This window comes from Papio anubis, chromosome 4 (genome assembly GCF_008728515.1).
Source record: "Papio anubis isolate 15944 chromosome 4, Panubis1.0, whole genome shotgun sequence".
NCBI lineage: Eukaryota > Metazoa > Chordata > Mammalia > Primates > Cercopithecidae > Papio > Papio anubis.
The window spans coordinates 149,122,837-149,139,885 of record NC_044979.1 but is presented as its reverse complement, the minus strand read 5'-3'; the positions used below and the strand labels follow the sequence as shown (position 1 = coordinate 149,139,885).

Below are 17,049 nucleotides of genomic sequence, written 5' to 3'. Positions count from 1 at the left end.
TGTGTCAAGGATTGGACCAGGTTGAGATAATTGAATCATGGGAGTGGTTTCTCCCATACTATTCTTGTTGGTCCTGTAGGTTGCAGAAGACAAGAATTAGGGTTTGAGAACCTCCACCTAGATTTCAGAGGATGTGTGGAAATGCCTGGAGTTCCAAGCAGAAATCTGGTGCAGGGGCAGAGCCCTCATGGAGAACCTCTGCTAGGGCAGTGTGGAAGGGAAATGTGGGATTGGAGCCCTATACAGAGTTCCCACTGGGGCACTGCCTCATGGAGCTGTGAAAAAAGGGCTGCATTCCTCCAGACTCCAGATTGGTAGATCCACTGACAGCTTGCACTGTGCACCTGGAAAACCTGCAGACACCCAACGCTAGTCATGAAAGCAGCTGGAAGAGGGGCTGTACCCTGCAAAGCCATGGGGTGGAGCTGCCCAAGGCCATGTGAGCTCACCTGTTGCATCAGTGTGTCCTGGATGTGAGACGTGAGTTAAAGGGGATCATTTTGGAACTTTAAGGTTTAATGACTGTCCTATTGGATTTCAGACTTGGATGGGGCCTGTAGCCTCTTTGTTTTGGCCAATTGCTTTCATTTGGAATGGGTGTATTTACCCAATGCTTGTACCCCCATTGTATCTAGGAAATAACTAACTTGCTTTTGATTTTACAGGCTCATAGGTGGAAGGGACTAACCTTGTCTCAAATGAGACTTTGGACTTGGACTTTTGGGTTAATATTGGAATGAGTTAAGACTTTGAGGGACTGTCAGAAGGGCATAATTGTGTTTTGAAATGTGAGAAAATGAGATTTGGGAAGACCATGGTGGAATGATATGGTATAGCTCTGTGTTCCTACCCAAATCTCACCTTGAATTGTAATAATCCCCATGTGTCAAGGGCGGGACCAGGTGGAATCCTGGTTGAATCACAGGGGTGGTTTCCCCCATATTATTCTCTTGATAGTGAGTAAGTTCTCAAGAGATCTGACGGTTTTATATGGGGCTTCTCTATTTGCTTGATTCTCATTCTTCTCTCTCCTGCCACCATACAAAGTAGGTCATGTTGCTTTCCCTTCTGCCATGTTTGTAAGTTTCCTGAGGCCTCTCCAGCAATGCAGAACTGTTGAGTCAGTTAAACCTCTTTTCTTCATAAATTACCAAGTCTTTGATATTTCTCCATAGCCACATGAGAACAGACTAATACAGTATCTAAATTCAAAAACTGCACATGAACACAGGCCTAGAACAGATGTTTCAAATTTGTTCAGAAGGCAAAGAAACTGTTGGTCTTGAGTTAATTTACAAACATTATACTCTATGTGGAACAGCATGAAATAGTGATTAATTTTATTCAGATACTTGGATTAGTGCATTGTCATGAAGGAATGTAAAATATGGGAACATATACACATGTGTTATAATCTGTCCACCTAATCTTGGCTAATGGGTTTACTGTTTTTCTATTAATAATTATTTGCTAATACAGTCATTCGTCATTTAACAATGGGAGTATCCTCTGAGAAATGCATGGCTAGGCGATTTTGTCATTGCTTGGACATTATAGAGTGTATTTACACAAACTTAGATGGTATAGCCTGCTACACATGTAGGCTATATGGAGTGTAGTATAGGTTTATAACCTAGAAGCAATAAGTTACAAACCTGTACAGCATGCTACAGTATTGAATACTGGAAGCAATTATAACACAATGGCACATATTTGTCTATGTAAAAATATCTAAGCATAGGAAAAGGTACAGTGAAAATATAGTGTCATAATCTTACGGGACCGCTATCATATATTAAGTCTTTTGTTTACAAAAACATCATTATGCAGCACATGAGTATACATTTAATTATGTTTTGGGATTTAAATTGTCTTTAAGATGCCACAGGAGTCAAAGAATTTTAAATGATCTTTTATTTTCCTTGGTAAAATGGAAACAGGAATATTTACTCACTGTAGAAAATGTATAATATTATATAAAATAGGAATCACCTATAATTACACCATCCAGGAATACCTACACTTTGCATTTGGTTTATAATCATTCTTCCCCTTCCTCCTTCTTGTACATGCCCCTATGTATAGACACATTATTTTTTTATTTAGCAAAATTAGGATCTGATTGAAATGTGTTCTGCATCCTGATTTTTATACTGAATGTTATTTTTTCTGTGATACTAATGATTCATTGGACCAGGCATATTAATATGCCAGTATAGGATGCTAAATGGGAAATATTAATATTGGATATTCTCAGGCTCAGACATATGAGTAATGCAGAGATTAGAGGGAACAAGACATGAGATAGGAGGCTACAGAAGTAGTTACTTTGATAATTCATATGAAAGATAATGTGAGCCTGGATCCAAGTCAGTGGGAATAAAAAAACAGGCTAAGGGGGATTCTAGAGGTTTTGGGGCTGTAGAACAGACGTGTTGTGTGTTTGCATGGTTAATTGGATAAGTGAACATTAAGGAAAGAAACCAATCTAGAGTGACTTCAAGTTTTGAGCTTTGTGACTATTTAAAAAGTATAATACTATTCTATACTGAGCTAAAAGGTACATGGAGAGAATCCAATTTAATCCATTCATTACAAATTATTGAGTTCTTCTATAGACCAGGATCTGTGCTAGGAATAGGGGATACAATTCTGGACAAATTAGATGTCTGCTGTTATATAAATTAGATGTCTGTAGCAGATAGATTTTTAAATAATAATAAAAATAAAACAATGATGCTCATCATTCTACTATTCAAAGAATTTTTAATGAGCATCTACACTGAGCCAGGCACTGTGTGAATTGCTGGGGATACTGTGGTGAGAAAATCAGTCATAGTCTTACCTTCATTAAGCCCGTAGCATAATGAGACATATAAGGATAGTCAAATAATTATAAAATTATATAAGTAAAATCTGTTCATGAAAAAATGTCTTGACATAAATTATAGTGTATATAGAAAATTAAAATAGGGGATGTAAATTAGTGGGGTGACTAAAAGTTTCTCTATTGATGCTTATATTGGTCGAGTCCTAAATGGTGAACAGGAGTCATTGCCCTTCTGCATTCCAGGCAGAAGGACCAATAAATACAGAAAATCTGAAGCGTAGAGAAGCATGACCGACTTCAGGAGCTGAAGGCCATTTAGTATGTTTAAGAATAGAGGTTGGGGCCAGGCGTGGTGGCTCACGCTTGTAACCTCAGCACTGTGGTAGTCCAAAGTGGGTAGATCACAAGGTCAGGAGTTTGAGGCCATCCTGGCCAATATGGTGAACCCTGTCTCTACTAAAAATACAAAAATTAGCTGCGTGTGGTGGGACGCACCTGTAGTCCCAGCTGCTCAGGGGCTGAGGCAGGAGAATCGCTTGAACCTGGGAGTTGCAGTGAGCCAAGTTTGCGCCACTGCACTCCAGCCTGGGTGACAGAGCGAGACTCCATCTCAAAAAAAAAAAGAATAGAATAGAGACTGGGAAAGCAAGAGAGAAAGGAGAAATCTAGAGAACACTTAGATATATCATAGAAATTAGAACTCATAGGCCATGTTCCAGAATTTATATTTTGTTCACTGGGCACATGAAAACCACTGAAGTATTTTAGTTGTGGTGGTCAGGTTGAGGCCACAGTTGGATTTTTCTTTTGGAAAAACAATTTAACCACAGTGGATTGGAGAGATACAAAGCAAGATGCTGTTGCAGGAATATAGACATGACACAATGGTGTGCTGGGCTTGAAGGTTTATCGTTGAAATGGAAAAATGAGGGATTCAAATCAGTTTTGATATTTCAGAGGTAAAGTCAATAGAAATTTCTGATAGATTGAATGTGGAGGTTGAAAGAAGGGTGCTATCAAGGGTGAATCCTATTTATTTGACTTGGGTAATAGGTGGTGGTGCCATTTAATACTCTGAGACAATGTAAGTTTTAGTTTTAGGGGTTTTTTTTTGTTGTTTTTGTTTTTGTTTTTTTGTTGGAGAAAGTGTTGGAGAAGATAAGTCATTTAGATTTGAACCTAGTGAACTTCAGGCATCCTTATGATATCCAAATGGACATGGTGAATGACAGTGGATACATGTAACTAAAACTTAGCATACAGGCCTTAGCTGAATGTAGAGATTTTGTAGTCATGAGCAAACTGTTGGTAATTGAAACCACTGCTGTGGGTGTGAGTTTGTATGGGAAGATAACACATTCCTGTCTGGATATGCTGAATTTGAATTATCTCTGAAAAATTTAGATACGTTCATGGAAAGACATTAGTGATACATCTAATGACATTGTAGTCTGTGAAATAGAAAGTGGTAACCCTGCCAGGAGGTAGCAGAGATGGACTTTGAGCAGAATGATCATGTCCTCTTTTTGGTGTCTAGCTGCTGCAAGGAATCAAAAAGAGAGCAGAAAAAAATATGAGATGGCAGGGAGTGCTGGGTGCCCCACTGATTGCTCTTCAGCTGTTCTCTGTGTGATTGTCACCTTTGATTAACCAAGTTGTTCTTGACTCAAAACAGAAACTTCCTTAAACTGATTTTTAAAAGAACTTTTGTTTCCTTCACTTCTGTCCTCTTCTTTAGTCCCTTCCCTTTCTCCTCCTTCTTCTCCTCCACCTCCACCTTCTTTTCTTCCTATTCCTTCATCTCCTCCTCCTACACCTCTCCTTCCTCCTTCTCCTTCTTTTTCTCCCCTTTGCCATCAGTTTTGTCTAGTGAGAAAAAGTGCAATAGAGTAGCTGGAGTTCCTCTTGGGGTCACGAAAGCCCATATTGAGATAAATGAGTCCAGGGACCCACATTTCTGGCACATAGGGATGAGAAATTGAGCAGAGCAGTGAGGAGCGTTATTAGCTGTGTGGCTTTGGGAAAGACTTTTATATGCTCTGATGTTCAGTTTTCTTATCTGTAAAATGGTAATACTCATAGTACCTAATAAAAGAGTCTTTCAGGTAGTTAAATGAGGTTAAGTTTGTAAAGCTTAATTATATTGTAAATGCACAGAAAATTGTACTTATTAAACACTGTATTTCTGTTTTGAATCTCAGGCCTTTATAAGTTATTGTTCTAGATCAAAAATATTTGATAAAATATTTTTAAGTTATCTTTTAATCATCTAGTCTATTTAAGGAACTACGATAGTTGTTAAAGGGTCTAAAAAACACATATAGGATGACTTCTCTAATTCTAGTCAAATGTACAATCTAGACATCTACTCAGAAAGACATGTCACTTTTTCCCAAAAGAAGCATTTTCAAAATAGTTCTATGAGGGAATGCATTTATTATTATTTTGCATTTATTATTTTGTTCTGTTATAAATTAGTTTTAATTATTTTAATAAATATCCAATAATATTTTGTTTGGCCTTCTCCCCATAGTATTGTTCTCTGTGGCCTCCCTTATTAGGATTATATTGATTTTAGAATTGAATTATGTTTCAAATTATTAATATGCTAAGTGTATCAAATTTTCTCTCTAGAAAGAACAAACCACTTTGTAAACTTCAAGAAATCAAGATTCTTGCTCAATTTTACAATGACTTTGCAAATATTTCAAGCATTGGTTTGACGTATTTCCAGAGCTCAAATATGGAGTGTTCCACATGCACATACAAGATCCAGAGTCTCATGTTAAAATCACTTACATATCCAGAAAGGTAAGAAAATTAAATTTTGATTTCAACGTGTTATCTTTTAAACTTGAAAATATTGCTTTGTTAAGTAATGGTTTAAGAATTCATGTATTCAAATATCTGTTTATTGTGTATTTCAGACTACATTTTACATAAATATTAGAATCTCAAAAAGGTTTAAAGGGTTTTTTTTGGCTTTAATAGAATGTATTTGGGAATCTCATTGTCTAATTAAAGAAAAAACGCACACAATCATTTCATAGACACAATAAAGATAAAAAACAAGTAACACCTATGCCTGCCTCAGAAGTTTACCAGTAATTTCTTTCATATACATACATATTAACAGAGTGGTGAGAGTCCTTTTCCACAATTTTTTAGATGAGTGTCAATGTCTAAAACTCTCTAAGAAAACATATGGTGACAGAAGATAGACTTTATCGTGACTTCCAGCAATATCTTCTTTCTCTCAACTTCATTGCTATTTACTTAGGAAGACAGAAAAGCCCACTTTAATCTGCTGTATCTAAGATCCTATGGATCACTTGAGATTCAACCCCAAGAATACACTGACAGGAGTGAGGTTCTCAGATGTTTACTATAACAGCGCGAGGAGAAGCTGACACTTTACATTGCCGTTTTATAGTCACATGTCTTGGTTTGTCAGTATATCACAAATATCTCCATTCCTATTAAAATGTAACACAATCCTGACTGGGCACCATTTTCTTGAAGGCGATATGCTCTAGAAGTGTTTTTCTTATCACATTTAATATGCTCTTCTCAGTTCTACATCCTCACAGAGGTTTTCCCACTATCCTTGTTCCACATGGTATAGATGTACATGTTTGCTGTAGAAAAATCTATATTTCCATTGACAACACCCTGTGAAATCATTAAGAACTATTAAAAATCTCTTTTATAAGTTGGTCATCTGTCAATCTGCATGTATGAGTTGTCCAAACAGTAAGCATCAGCTGAGAGCCTATAGAAATGGGTGTGTAGATTGTTGGGAATCTCTTTTTTTTAGTTGACTGTGGTGCTTCCTCTTTATTTCTCTTTATGTTGCTGTATTTATATATATTTATTTCCCAGTTATCTTCTTGTCAATGTTGAACCTAGTACACAAAAACCTGTGGAGAGTAAAAATAAAAATAATAAAGGATAATAATATACATTTAGATGAGGCCTGTATCAATAGAAGAGAGTTGGGAAGTCATTTTATAACCTTTGTTGTGATATTATTTAGTTACTGAAAAGTCAGTAAATCAGATGTCACTAAAATGGCAAAAATCTAGGAGTAATTGTATTGTTCCATGCCTTTGATTGAGATACTTACAAAAACACCAAAATATCTGAACATTTTCGGCATTTAGCAACATCATTCCCTATGAAAGTACATAGTGGGGAGGGATCATGCCTTGAAGGACCAGAGCTGTACGATTTTCAATCTTCAACTAATCTCAGTATTTGTTATTATTATTATTATTATTGCTTCTCATCACGCTCTCTTTTCCAAAACATCTCATACTTTTAATGGTAAAGGGCTACTGTATTTGGGGACTCCATTATCTGGTCATTAGAACAGCATATACGGTTGTGGAGTAGGCATATTTTGCTGGATTTTTCTAGAGTTTCTATAAAACACTCTTACAGAGCAATTTTTACTCTATGATTCTGATAAAAATTCAAGTAGCATGCTGATTAAAATTCACATCTTAGGGAACTTGATGTCAAGAAGGTACTTCTTAGGACAGATAATGCAAATAATTGAGTTGATAGGTATTAAAATATATATCAAATATAAGTGTAAGTTAATATACTAATTATAGTATAAATATAAAATTTAAATTATAAGTATGTAAATTGGCCAAGCATGGTGGCTCATACCTGTAATCCCAGCATTTTCAGAGGCCAAGTTGGGAGGATCACTTGAAGCCAGGAGTTTGAGACCAACCTGGGCAACAATGCAAAATCCCATCTCTACAAAAAATTTTAAAAATTAGCTATGCATGATGGTGTGTGTTTCTGTAGTCCCAGCTGCTAAGGAAGCTGAGGTGGGAAAATCACTTGAGCCTGGAGGTCGAGGCTGCAGTGAGCCATAATTGTGCCACTGCACTCTAGCCTGAGCAACAGAGCAAGACATGGTCTCACAAAAAAAAAGAAAAAAAAAAACCAACTATATATATATATATATATATATAATCTATTATCTATAATCTATAACTATACTTACATAATACACAATTATTATAATCTGTAATTAAACCATTGACCTAATATGCTGATATTTTTGCTTATTTCCTTTAGGTTAGTTTATGTATTCATTTATTTATTCAATGTTGTTTCAATTTGTTCTATTTTTTAATTATAATTTAAGTTCTGGGATACACATGCAGAACGTGCAGGTTTGTTACATAGGTATACACATACGATGGTGGTTTGCTGCACCCATCAACCTGTCATCTACATTAGGTATTTCTCCTAATGCTATCCCTTCCCTAGCCCCCCAAGCCCTGACTATTATTTTGAAGATACAAAGCCTCCACTACACATAAGAATGGAAATTATATTTGTAGTCTACTAAGGCTAGGCTGTAAAGGGGCCAGGAGTTTTGCATCATTGTAACAGGGGTTGTTGTTCCCTAGTTGCCTTATTAAAACCTTCTAAATGTAAAGTTGGAGTATAAATAGAGATGTCTAGAAGTTACAGTGCATGCTTTCTTCCTGGGATTTAAATGTAAAGAATTTATATTATCCAGGGATAAAGTTTTCTCCCTATGGTATCATAAATACAAGAGAATTTCCTTCTCAGTCCAGAGGCGGCACACATTGTAAATCTTGGCCAGACATCAGAAATTTAGCTAAAATATTTGCATATAAAACAACCTGTAAGCTCAAGATGAGAAAGAGAAATTTAGTTCCATTCATGTGGACAGTAAAAAGAACCAAGGATAATCCACCCTCTGTGTACATGGGCAAATGCCAGGTCAGCTGCCACTTTCATCATTTAAGCAGAAGTGAACAGGAAAAACACAACAAAACAACAACAAAATGAGGCCTAATGCAGCATAGCAATGCAAGAAGAAAAAGCATAACAATCAAGATTTAGAAATATGGTTGACTTTTTAAAAGATTTATAACAGGAAACAGAAGAAAGTTCCATAAAGCATTGCTCAGTGTTCTCAATGGTATTTAAGAAAACAAAAATCCATATAAGAACTGATGAAGAGTGAGATGATGAGACAACTGATTGCCGTTAAAAGAAAGTTGACTGAGTTAAAAAAAAAACAAACAACTAAAGTTATTTGGTATCAACATCAAAGTAGTAAATAATAGATTTGACCAATAATATAGAAAATACATTTATTGATAACTTATGGAATAAGGAGATACAAAAATAGAGAAAATAGGGTCTTAGGGTGAAATAACTGAAATGCAATATTGTGGATACCTAATGTTGCTGAAGAGGAGACACAACAGAAGAACTAACTGCAGACGTAATGAAAAAAATTCCCCTTCAACTGAGGAAAAGAAGACACAGATCTCAAATGGAAAGGATGAACCAAAAACTGGGAACTAAAAGAACTAAAAAAGCAAACATTTAGGCCTATTCTTATAAATTTTATTTTAAAACTTTGATGATGAAGAGAATTCTGCAAATATTCAAAAAATTATCAAGGGAGTAGAAGATTCAATGTTGTAGCAATAGCAACTCTTGTTAAATGCACCTACAAGATTCACATGACTCCAGTCAAAATCTAAGGTAGATATTGCATGGTTCTTCCTAATCAATTTGGAATTACAAATAATAAGATGAGCCAAATGGTCTGAATAATGAATGTTGTTTACAGCTTTATGAAACAGTAATATTCCAAAACAACAATAAAGATATTTGATACTTGAGGAAGAATATAATGGAATAAATGGAAAATTCCAAAATAGAATTTTGTACATAAGAATAGCATTACAGAAAATGATGCCAGAATAAATGGCAAGTGAAAAAGACTTTGATATGCATTATATCAAGATTAATTTTAGATATGGTAAAGTAATAAATGTATACTGGTAAACAAAAAAAATGGAAGAAAATCTAGGCAAATGTTTATATTTGCACAATAATGAAAGCCAAGACAGAAAACTGAAAGGAAAATATTACGGTTGCCTATAAATATACAAAATTAAAACTGTGTGTCACAAACAGAATTAACAAAATTAAACTGAAAAAACTTTTGTAATGTATATGACATAGATGGATTTAAATTATTTATATATAAATAACTTTTACAAAAATATTTTTAAAATACATTCTAGTTGAAACATGGAAAGAAATATCCTTCCAGTTGTTTAAGCCAAGAAACCTGGGTTCATCACAGACTAATCTTTTTCTTCTCACTCATCATCCAATCATGAAATCTCTTTGTTCCTACCTTCTGAAAATATCCAGAATTCTTCACCACCTGTATTACTACAAACTCACTAAGTTTTATCGTCTCTCCTTGAATTATTAAAATAGCCTCTTATGTGTTCTCTTGCTTTTAGCTTTGTGTCCTATAATTTGTTGTCAGTACAGTGTCCAGAGTGACCCTTTTAAAAGTGGGTTATGTCACACTTCTGCTCAACAATCTCAAAAGTCTTGCCTTCACACTTCAAATAAAAGCCAAAGTCTTCACAATAGCTTACAAACTCCACATGACCTAGCTAGTATCTCCACTGCCTGATACCTCCCAATCTCAACGCCTTGACTACTGTACTTGTATACTTAGCTATATCCAGACAGCCTTCTTTGCTGTTCCTTGAACACACCGGATAGTATCCTCCTTAGAACCTTTGCACTGGATGTTCCCTCTGCCTAGAAATTTCTTCCCCTTGAAGCGCCGATGGCCAACTTTCTCACCTCCAAGGTTTTGCTCAAATGCCATTTTCTCAATGAAGCCTACTTTTATCATCCTGTTTACAGTTGTGAGCAGCAGCTCTACCCCTCTCAATCGTCTTACCTGGAATTTGTTGTTGTTGTTCTATAGCAGGACGAGCTGCAGACAAAACTCCTCAGACACCAAGTTAAAGAAAGAAGGGGTTTATTCGGCCGGGGGCATCAGCAAGACTCCTGTCTCAAGAGCCGAGCTCCCCAAGTGAGCAATTCCTGTCCCTTTTAAGGGCTCACAACTATAAGGGGGTGCGCATGAGAGGGTCATGATCAATTGAGCAAGCAGGGGGTACGTGACTTGGGGCTGCATGCACCAGTAATTAGATTAGAACAAAACAGGATAGGGATTTTCACAACGCATTTCTATACAATGTCTGTAATCTATAGATAACATAACCGATCAGGTCAGGGGTCGATCTTTAACTACCAGGCCCAGAGTGTGGCACCAGGCTGTCTGCTTGTGGATTTCATTTCTGCCTTTTAGTTTTTACTTTTTCTTTCTTTGGAGGCAGAAATTGGGCATAAGACAATATGAAGGATGGTCTCCTCCCTTATTCCCCCCCTTTGAGACGCTCACTCAATAGTGGAAGTTCTCACTTTCATTTTTACTACCCATGTCTTCTAGCAAGACAGATCGATAGTGATTCACATAGTACACTTGTGCTGAAGCACTTTGGTGAACTAAGGTAGCGATGAGGCTTTTTATCATTTGAAGAAGTACAGGTAGCAAACAAGGGAGTAAGCAGGTTCCTGTTACTATTATAACTCTTATTATAAGAGTTTTAAATCCTCCTAGCGCTGGGAACCATTTTCCAAGCATGGCCCCAGGATGAAATCCATGCCACACTTGCACAGTCACATGTGCCAGTTTTGTCATATCTCTAACTATGTCTTCAACTACTTGCCCTTGATTATCTATGTGTAGGCAGCAATTAGTAAGGTTAAATTTCTTACAGACGTCTCCTTCAGCTGCTACCAAGTAGTTGAGAGCTAATCTGTTTTGATAGATAGCATTTCTTATCTGACTTTCTTGCCAGACCAGAATAGACAAAACTCTGCTGGCTTTATTAGTGATTATTTTTAAGGCAGCTTGTAACCGTGTGATTCGGTTGATCATGTAAATGGGGGTCTGGTATCCCCATGAGCCGTCTTGTGCCTAAGTAGCAGGCCTATAATATTGTATGATTCTCTCAGGGTGCCGTTTATCATTTTATCAATTGCCTATAACTATGCTTCTCTTTTCGCGGGAAGCACAGACAGGGAAGCTCAGGAATTTGCCTGTTTTTATGGGCAGTAGGAAGAAAGATGGTTTAATAGTGCCAATAACACAACTACCTGCCCACTGGTCAGGTAATTTGGCATAAGTTCTACGTCCACATATCCAGTATAATCCAGTGGGGACTGTCCAGTACCAGTGGGACTCCGAGTGGGTCCACACCGTTTGCAACTTTGGGAATTTACTAAATGGATTTCTTTCTGTGTGATTTGAACTCCAGCAAGTGACTGTTTTTTTGGTACCATTATACAACTTCTGTCTCAGACAACTAAGTCATCCTACTGGGTGAGTGAATTCTTTTCCTTCTCTAGCTATGCAATATTGTCCAATAATTGAGGCTTTTAGGGCCCAGAAATTATCAGGGTCATTCTTTTGAGCCAGGAATTCATCAGGAACTGGGTCTGTAGGTACTAATTCTCTGGCTTCCCATGGCCATTGATCTCCTACTACAGTTCCTCCACATACATAACATGAAGCGACATTGAGAGACTGGACTACATGCTTGGCTAATTGCAAAAACAAATTTCTTGCTTTTCCTGGAATTTCTGGTACTGGCACATTTAGTTCATCATAGAAAGTTTGAAACACTGGCTCAGGAGAGCTTTTGTAAACTTCTCCTCGAACCAAAATATTTACTCGAGGATCCAGTCTGGCCCCATCGATTCCTAAGGTCACATGCTCCTCTTTTTTCCAGCAAGGATCAAGGGAATTGATTATTACTAGCTCTAATGGGTTACATTGTCCTTTAGTACAGGAAGGGCCATTTTTTCCTTTCTGAAGGTGGACTGGATCCTTTTCACTTTTTTTTAATCCAAGTGGCCTAAATGACACAAGACTAGTATTTACATTTATTTCCACACGGTCTTAATTTATGACAGATGTATTTATTTTCTGCCATATAGTCTCTTTTCTAATTAAGAGAACCACATCTTATTTATTACTATTAATGACAGCACAGGCATCAAATTTTAAGGTAACTTGTTTGGGCACCTCTTTGTCTTCTGTTATGGCTAACACTTTAGCTCATATCATTTATGAGCTCCCACCTGTCCTCAGTCCTTAATCTTATTTTAAAAACTGTGGCCATGGGAGGCTCAGATGGGTCATAACACACATCAGGTTGGTCATTTCATGGGCTACATACCTTGCGTAGAATAACGTTATACAAGCAGGTTATTTTTACAGTTCCAGTACACTTATAATAACCATAAAATAATAGGACTGTAGCAACCTTTTGTCCTACCTCAGTAACTTGATGTATACACTGAGAATAGCCCTCAGTCTGAGGAAGGTCAGTCGAAGTCCTTACTCCAAAACTCCAAATTTTAAGGAAAATGAGTCCCGCGATGAGTCTCCTCATGCTTGGGCCATGAGTGGACCAGTCAGCTTCCGGATGTGACAGGAGCAGGGCTTGTCGTCTTCTTCCGAGTCACTTTGCAGGGACTGGCGAAGCTGCTCCCATCCATGTACCACTCACAGTCTACTGATGTTTAAGGATGGTCTTGGAGGTTGGGCCTGCTAGAATAAACTGAGTCCAAAACCTCTACACAGTTATGTTCAACTGGGCTCTCTGATACTGGAAGCAAAGTGGTGGGGTTTAGGGTGTGGCAAACTTCAATGGTTATGTGGGGATTTTCACATGGCAAGCTTTGGTACTTGGTTAATCTAGCACTTGTTAACCAATGATGTCCTTTGGTAGTCATTAAAGTTACCACAGCATGGGGGGCCTTTATATACAGGTTTTGCCTAAGGGTTAGTTTATCTGCTTCTTGTGCTAACAGGACCATTGCTGCTAGGGTCCTTAGACCTGGGGGCCAGCCTTTGGAAACCCTGTCTAGTTGTTTTGAGAGATAGGCCACTGGCCTTGGCCATTGCCCCACAGTCTGGGTTAAAACTCCAACTGCCATTTTTTCTCTTTCTGACACATAGAGTGTAAAGAGTTTTGTCAGGTCAGGTAGCCTCAGGACTGGGGCCGACATGAGTTTTCCTTTTAATTCATGAAAAGCTCGTTGCTGTTGGTTGTAATAGATGTAGTTTATCTAATCTACATTTTTATTAACTGTTACCTACCAAAATATTGACTCAAATCCTGCAGCTCTTTGATTTCAAGCTGTAAATTGATCTGGTATTCCTAGTGGGACTCCAGTTGTGTCTAAATAGACATGAGAGTTGAAAGACCCATAAGGGGCTTCTCTCACTTTACGATGTCTTATTTTTTTCCTTCTGGTTAATGAAATGCCAGGGTGAAAGGGATAGCCAAATGGACTAAAGTCCAAGTGCCACTCCAGTTATTCGGCAGAGTGCCTACTAAAGGTCCACCACCATACCACCACACATCCACTCAGGGATGAACAAGGGCTGACTGATTGATAAGCTCTTGAAAATTCTTAAGGTCACTGCATCCTTTCAGGTCTCCAAGGAATGCTAAGTTTCCTCTCTGTCATGAGAGACATGAAGTGAACTTAATGTTGGGAGCTAGAGGCTGGATGGCCCTCGGGGGCTGACCCGCAGGGTGCCGGACTTTGGGATATAACAGAGAGCTTGGCATGACTTATTACTCCGTGCTGTAGAATCCTGGAAAACAGCTACCATGCAGCCCACACCTGGTCGACTGCAGGACCACCTTAGTGGAAAGGGGACAATCTGGGCCTCTGGCCTGCCATGTGCACAAGCATAACAATTGCTTTTGTTTAATGTGCAGATGGAATACTTGATCCATTTTCACCAGGCATTTGCATCATGGTATCCTGTCTTAACTGCTAAAGTTTGTTTTAAGTCTTTAACTTCTATGATCCTCTAGTAAAATGAATGTATGATTTTAGGAAATTACAAAAACCGGTTGGGGCAGTCCATCCTTGCTCTTTAGTGGTCCACAGAACATTGGACTAACTATGACATGAAAGCTCTACATCGGGGGGCAAGACTCCTGGTTGGCACAGGGGTATTTATCAAAATCTCCCAGGATTAAATGGTCCTAGTTTACTAATGCCCAGTCTGAGGAGAGTCAGGAGGGACAGAAGTACTTTTCTGAAGTAGAAAGCTATCTTTGACTTGGCAAGTCCTTACAGGGTATAACAAGGAAAGCATTAAATGCAATAGCTTGAGGCAAAATTGACTTCGTTATGTTAATAACCAGATGGTCAGCAATAGAACGAGGAAAGAAGAAAGAGTAATAGAATAGATAAAAGAATTAAATTTTTCTTAGCTTTAGTTTGGTAGGGTTTTCCCCTGGGACTATGGTGCATGACTCTGGAGGGGATGGCACTTTCTTGACTTGGGTGTGATAAGTCCATCCTTTTTTTTTTTTTTTTTTTTTTTTCTGTACAAACAGCAGTCTTGGTGGTTAGCAGAACAAGGTAGGGTCCTTCCCAGGCTGGCTTGAGTTTTTCTTCTTTCCACCCTTTGATGAGAACGTGATCTTCAAGCTGGTGCTGGTTTATCGGAAATTCTAGGGGTGGTACATGTGCTAAAAGACTTTTAGTTTTTGAGAGAAAGGAAAGCGGAAGACAAACCAAGTATATAATTTTTAAGAAATTGACCTTTTGTTTTAAATGTGGGGACCTTGGCAGTGGACTTGATAGTCCTTAGTGCCTTTTTACTGAGAAATTTCCTTTAGCATCTAATTTTATTAGTTTTTAAACCAAAGAAAGCTAAATATCATTTTACAGTTAACAATTTCTCCTGTAATCCCAGCACTTTGGGAGGCTGAGACGGGCGGATCACAAGGTCAGGAGATCGAGACCATCCTGGCTAACACGGTGAAACCCCGTCTCTACTAAAAAATACAAAAAACTAGCCGGGCGAGGTGGCGGGCGCCTGTAGTCCCAGCTACACGGGAGGCTGAGGCCGGAGAATGGCGTGAACCCGGGAGGCGGAGCTTGCAGTGAGCTGAGATCCGGCCACTGCACTCCAGCCTGGGGGACAGAGCCAGACTCAGTCTCAAAAAAAAAACAAAAAACAAAAAAAAACAGTTAACAATTTCTCATATGATTTTTATATCAGATAATCTAAATTTTATATTAGTGTGGTATTAATGTTAAACCTAATTTGAATAAAACCTTGTAGATATATTTATCTAATTTTTAATGTTTGACTATAAGGTAAGATTTTGTAGACACTTTTTAACCTTTTATAATTTTTGCTAAAGTGCAGGTTCGTGCTTTAAGAAAAACTTGTTATGCTTTTACTTTAATGTCCAGTTCACAGAAAAACTGGATGATACTTCTTTAACTTTAGCTAATATGTTTATACACAGAATTTTTTTACAATTAACATTTTAAAACTTGCTTAAACCTTCAAAACAATAATTTTTTTAACTTTTAAAAATTTATTTATTTATTTATTTATTTTTTAGTATGATGCCTCCAGCTTTTTTTTTTTTTTTTTTAATACTTTAACTTCCAGGGTACATGTGCACAAAGTGCAGGTTTGTTACATATGTATACATGTGCTATGTTGGTGTGCTACACCCATTAACTCGTCATTTATATTAGGTATATCTCCTAATGCTATCCCTCCCGCCTCCCCGCCATGCCGCAATAGGACCCAGTGTGTGATGTTCCCCTTCCTGTGTCCAAGTGATCTCATTGTTCAATTCCCACCTATGAGTGAGAACGTGCAGTATTTGGTTTTCTGTTCTTGCGATAGTTTGCTGAGAATGATGGTTTCCAGTTGCTTCCATGTACCTACAAAGGACACAAACTCATCCTTTTTTATGGCTGCATACTATTCCATGGTGTATATGTGCCACATTTTCTTAATGCAGTCTGTCACTGATGGACATTTGGGTTGATTCCAAGTCTTTGCTATTGTGAATAGTGCCGCAATAAACATATGTGTGCATGTGTCTTTATAGCAGCATGACTTATAATCCTTTGGGTATATCCCCAGTAATGGGATCGCTGGGTCAAATGGTATTTCTAGTTCTAGATCCTTGAGGAATCACCACACTATTTTCCACAATGGTTGAACTAGTTTTCAGTCCCACCAACAGTGTAAAAGTGTTCCTATTTCTCCACATCCTCTGCAGCACCTGTTGTTTCCTGATTTTTTAATGATTGCCATTCTAACTGGTGTGAGATGGTATCTCATTGTGGTTTTGATTTGCATTTCTCTGATGGTGAGTGACAATGAGCATTTTTTCATGTGTCTGTTGGCTTATGAATGTCTTCTTTTGAGAAGTGTCTGTTCATATCCTTTGCCCACTTTTTGATGGGGTTATTTGTTTTTT

General features: G+C 37.7%; 1 protein-coding gene across 4 annotated transcripts in view; it reads left to right on the top strand.

Annotated features, from left to right (window-relative positions):
• Window positions 1-17,049, top strand: part of LIPI (lipase I) — a 115,997-nt gene that overhangs the window by 51,857 nt on the left and 47,091 nt on the right. For all 4 annotated transcript variants that reach the window (XM_031665663.1, XM_031665664.1, XM_031665665.1 and 1 more), the window contains one exon: window positions 5,465-5,641. In XM_031665663.1, the coding sequence (XP_031521523.1) occupies window positions 5,465-5,641 (177 nt within the window). The remainder of the gene's footprint in view (window positions 1-5,464; window positions 5,642-17,049) is intronic.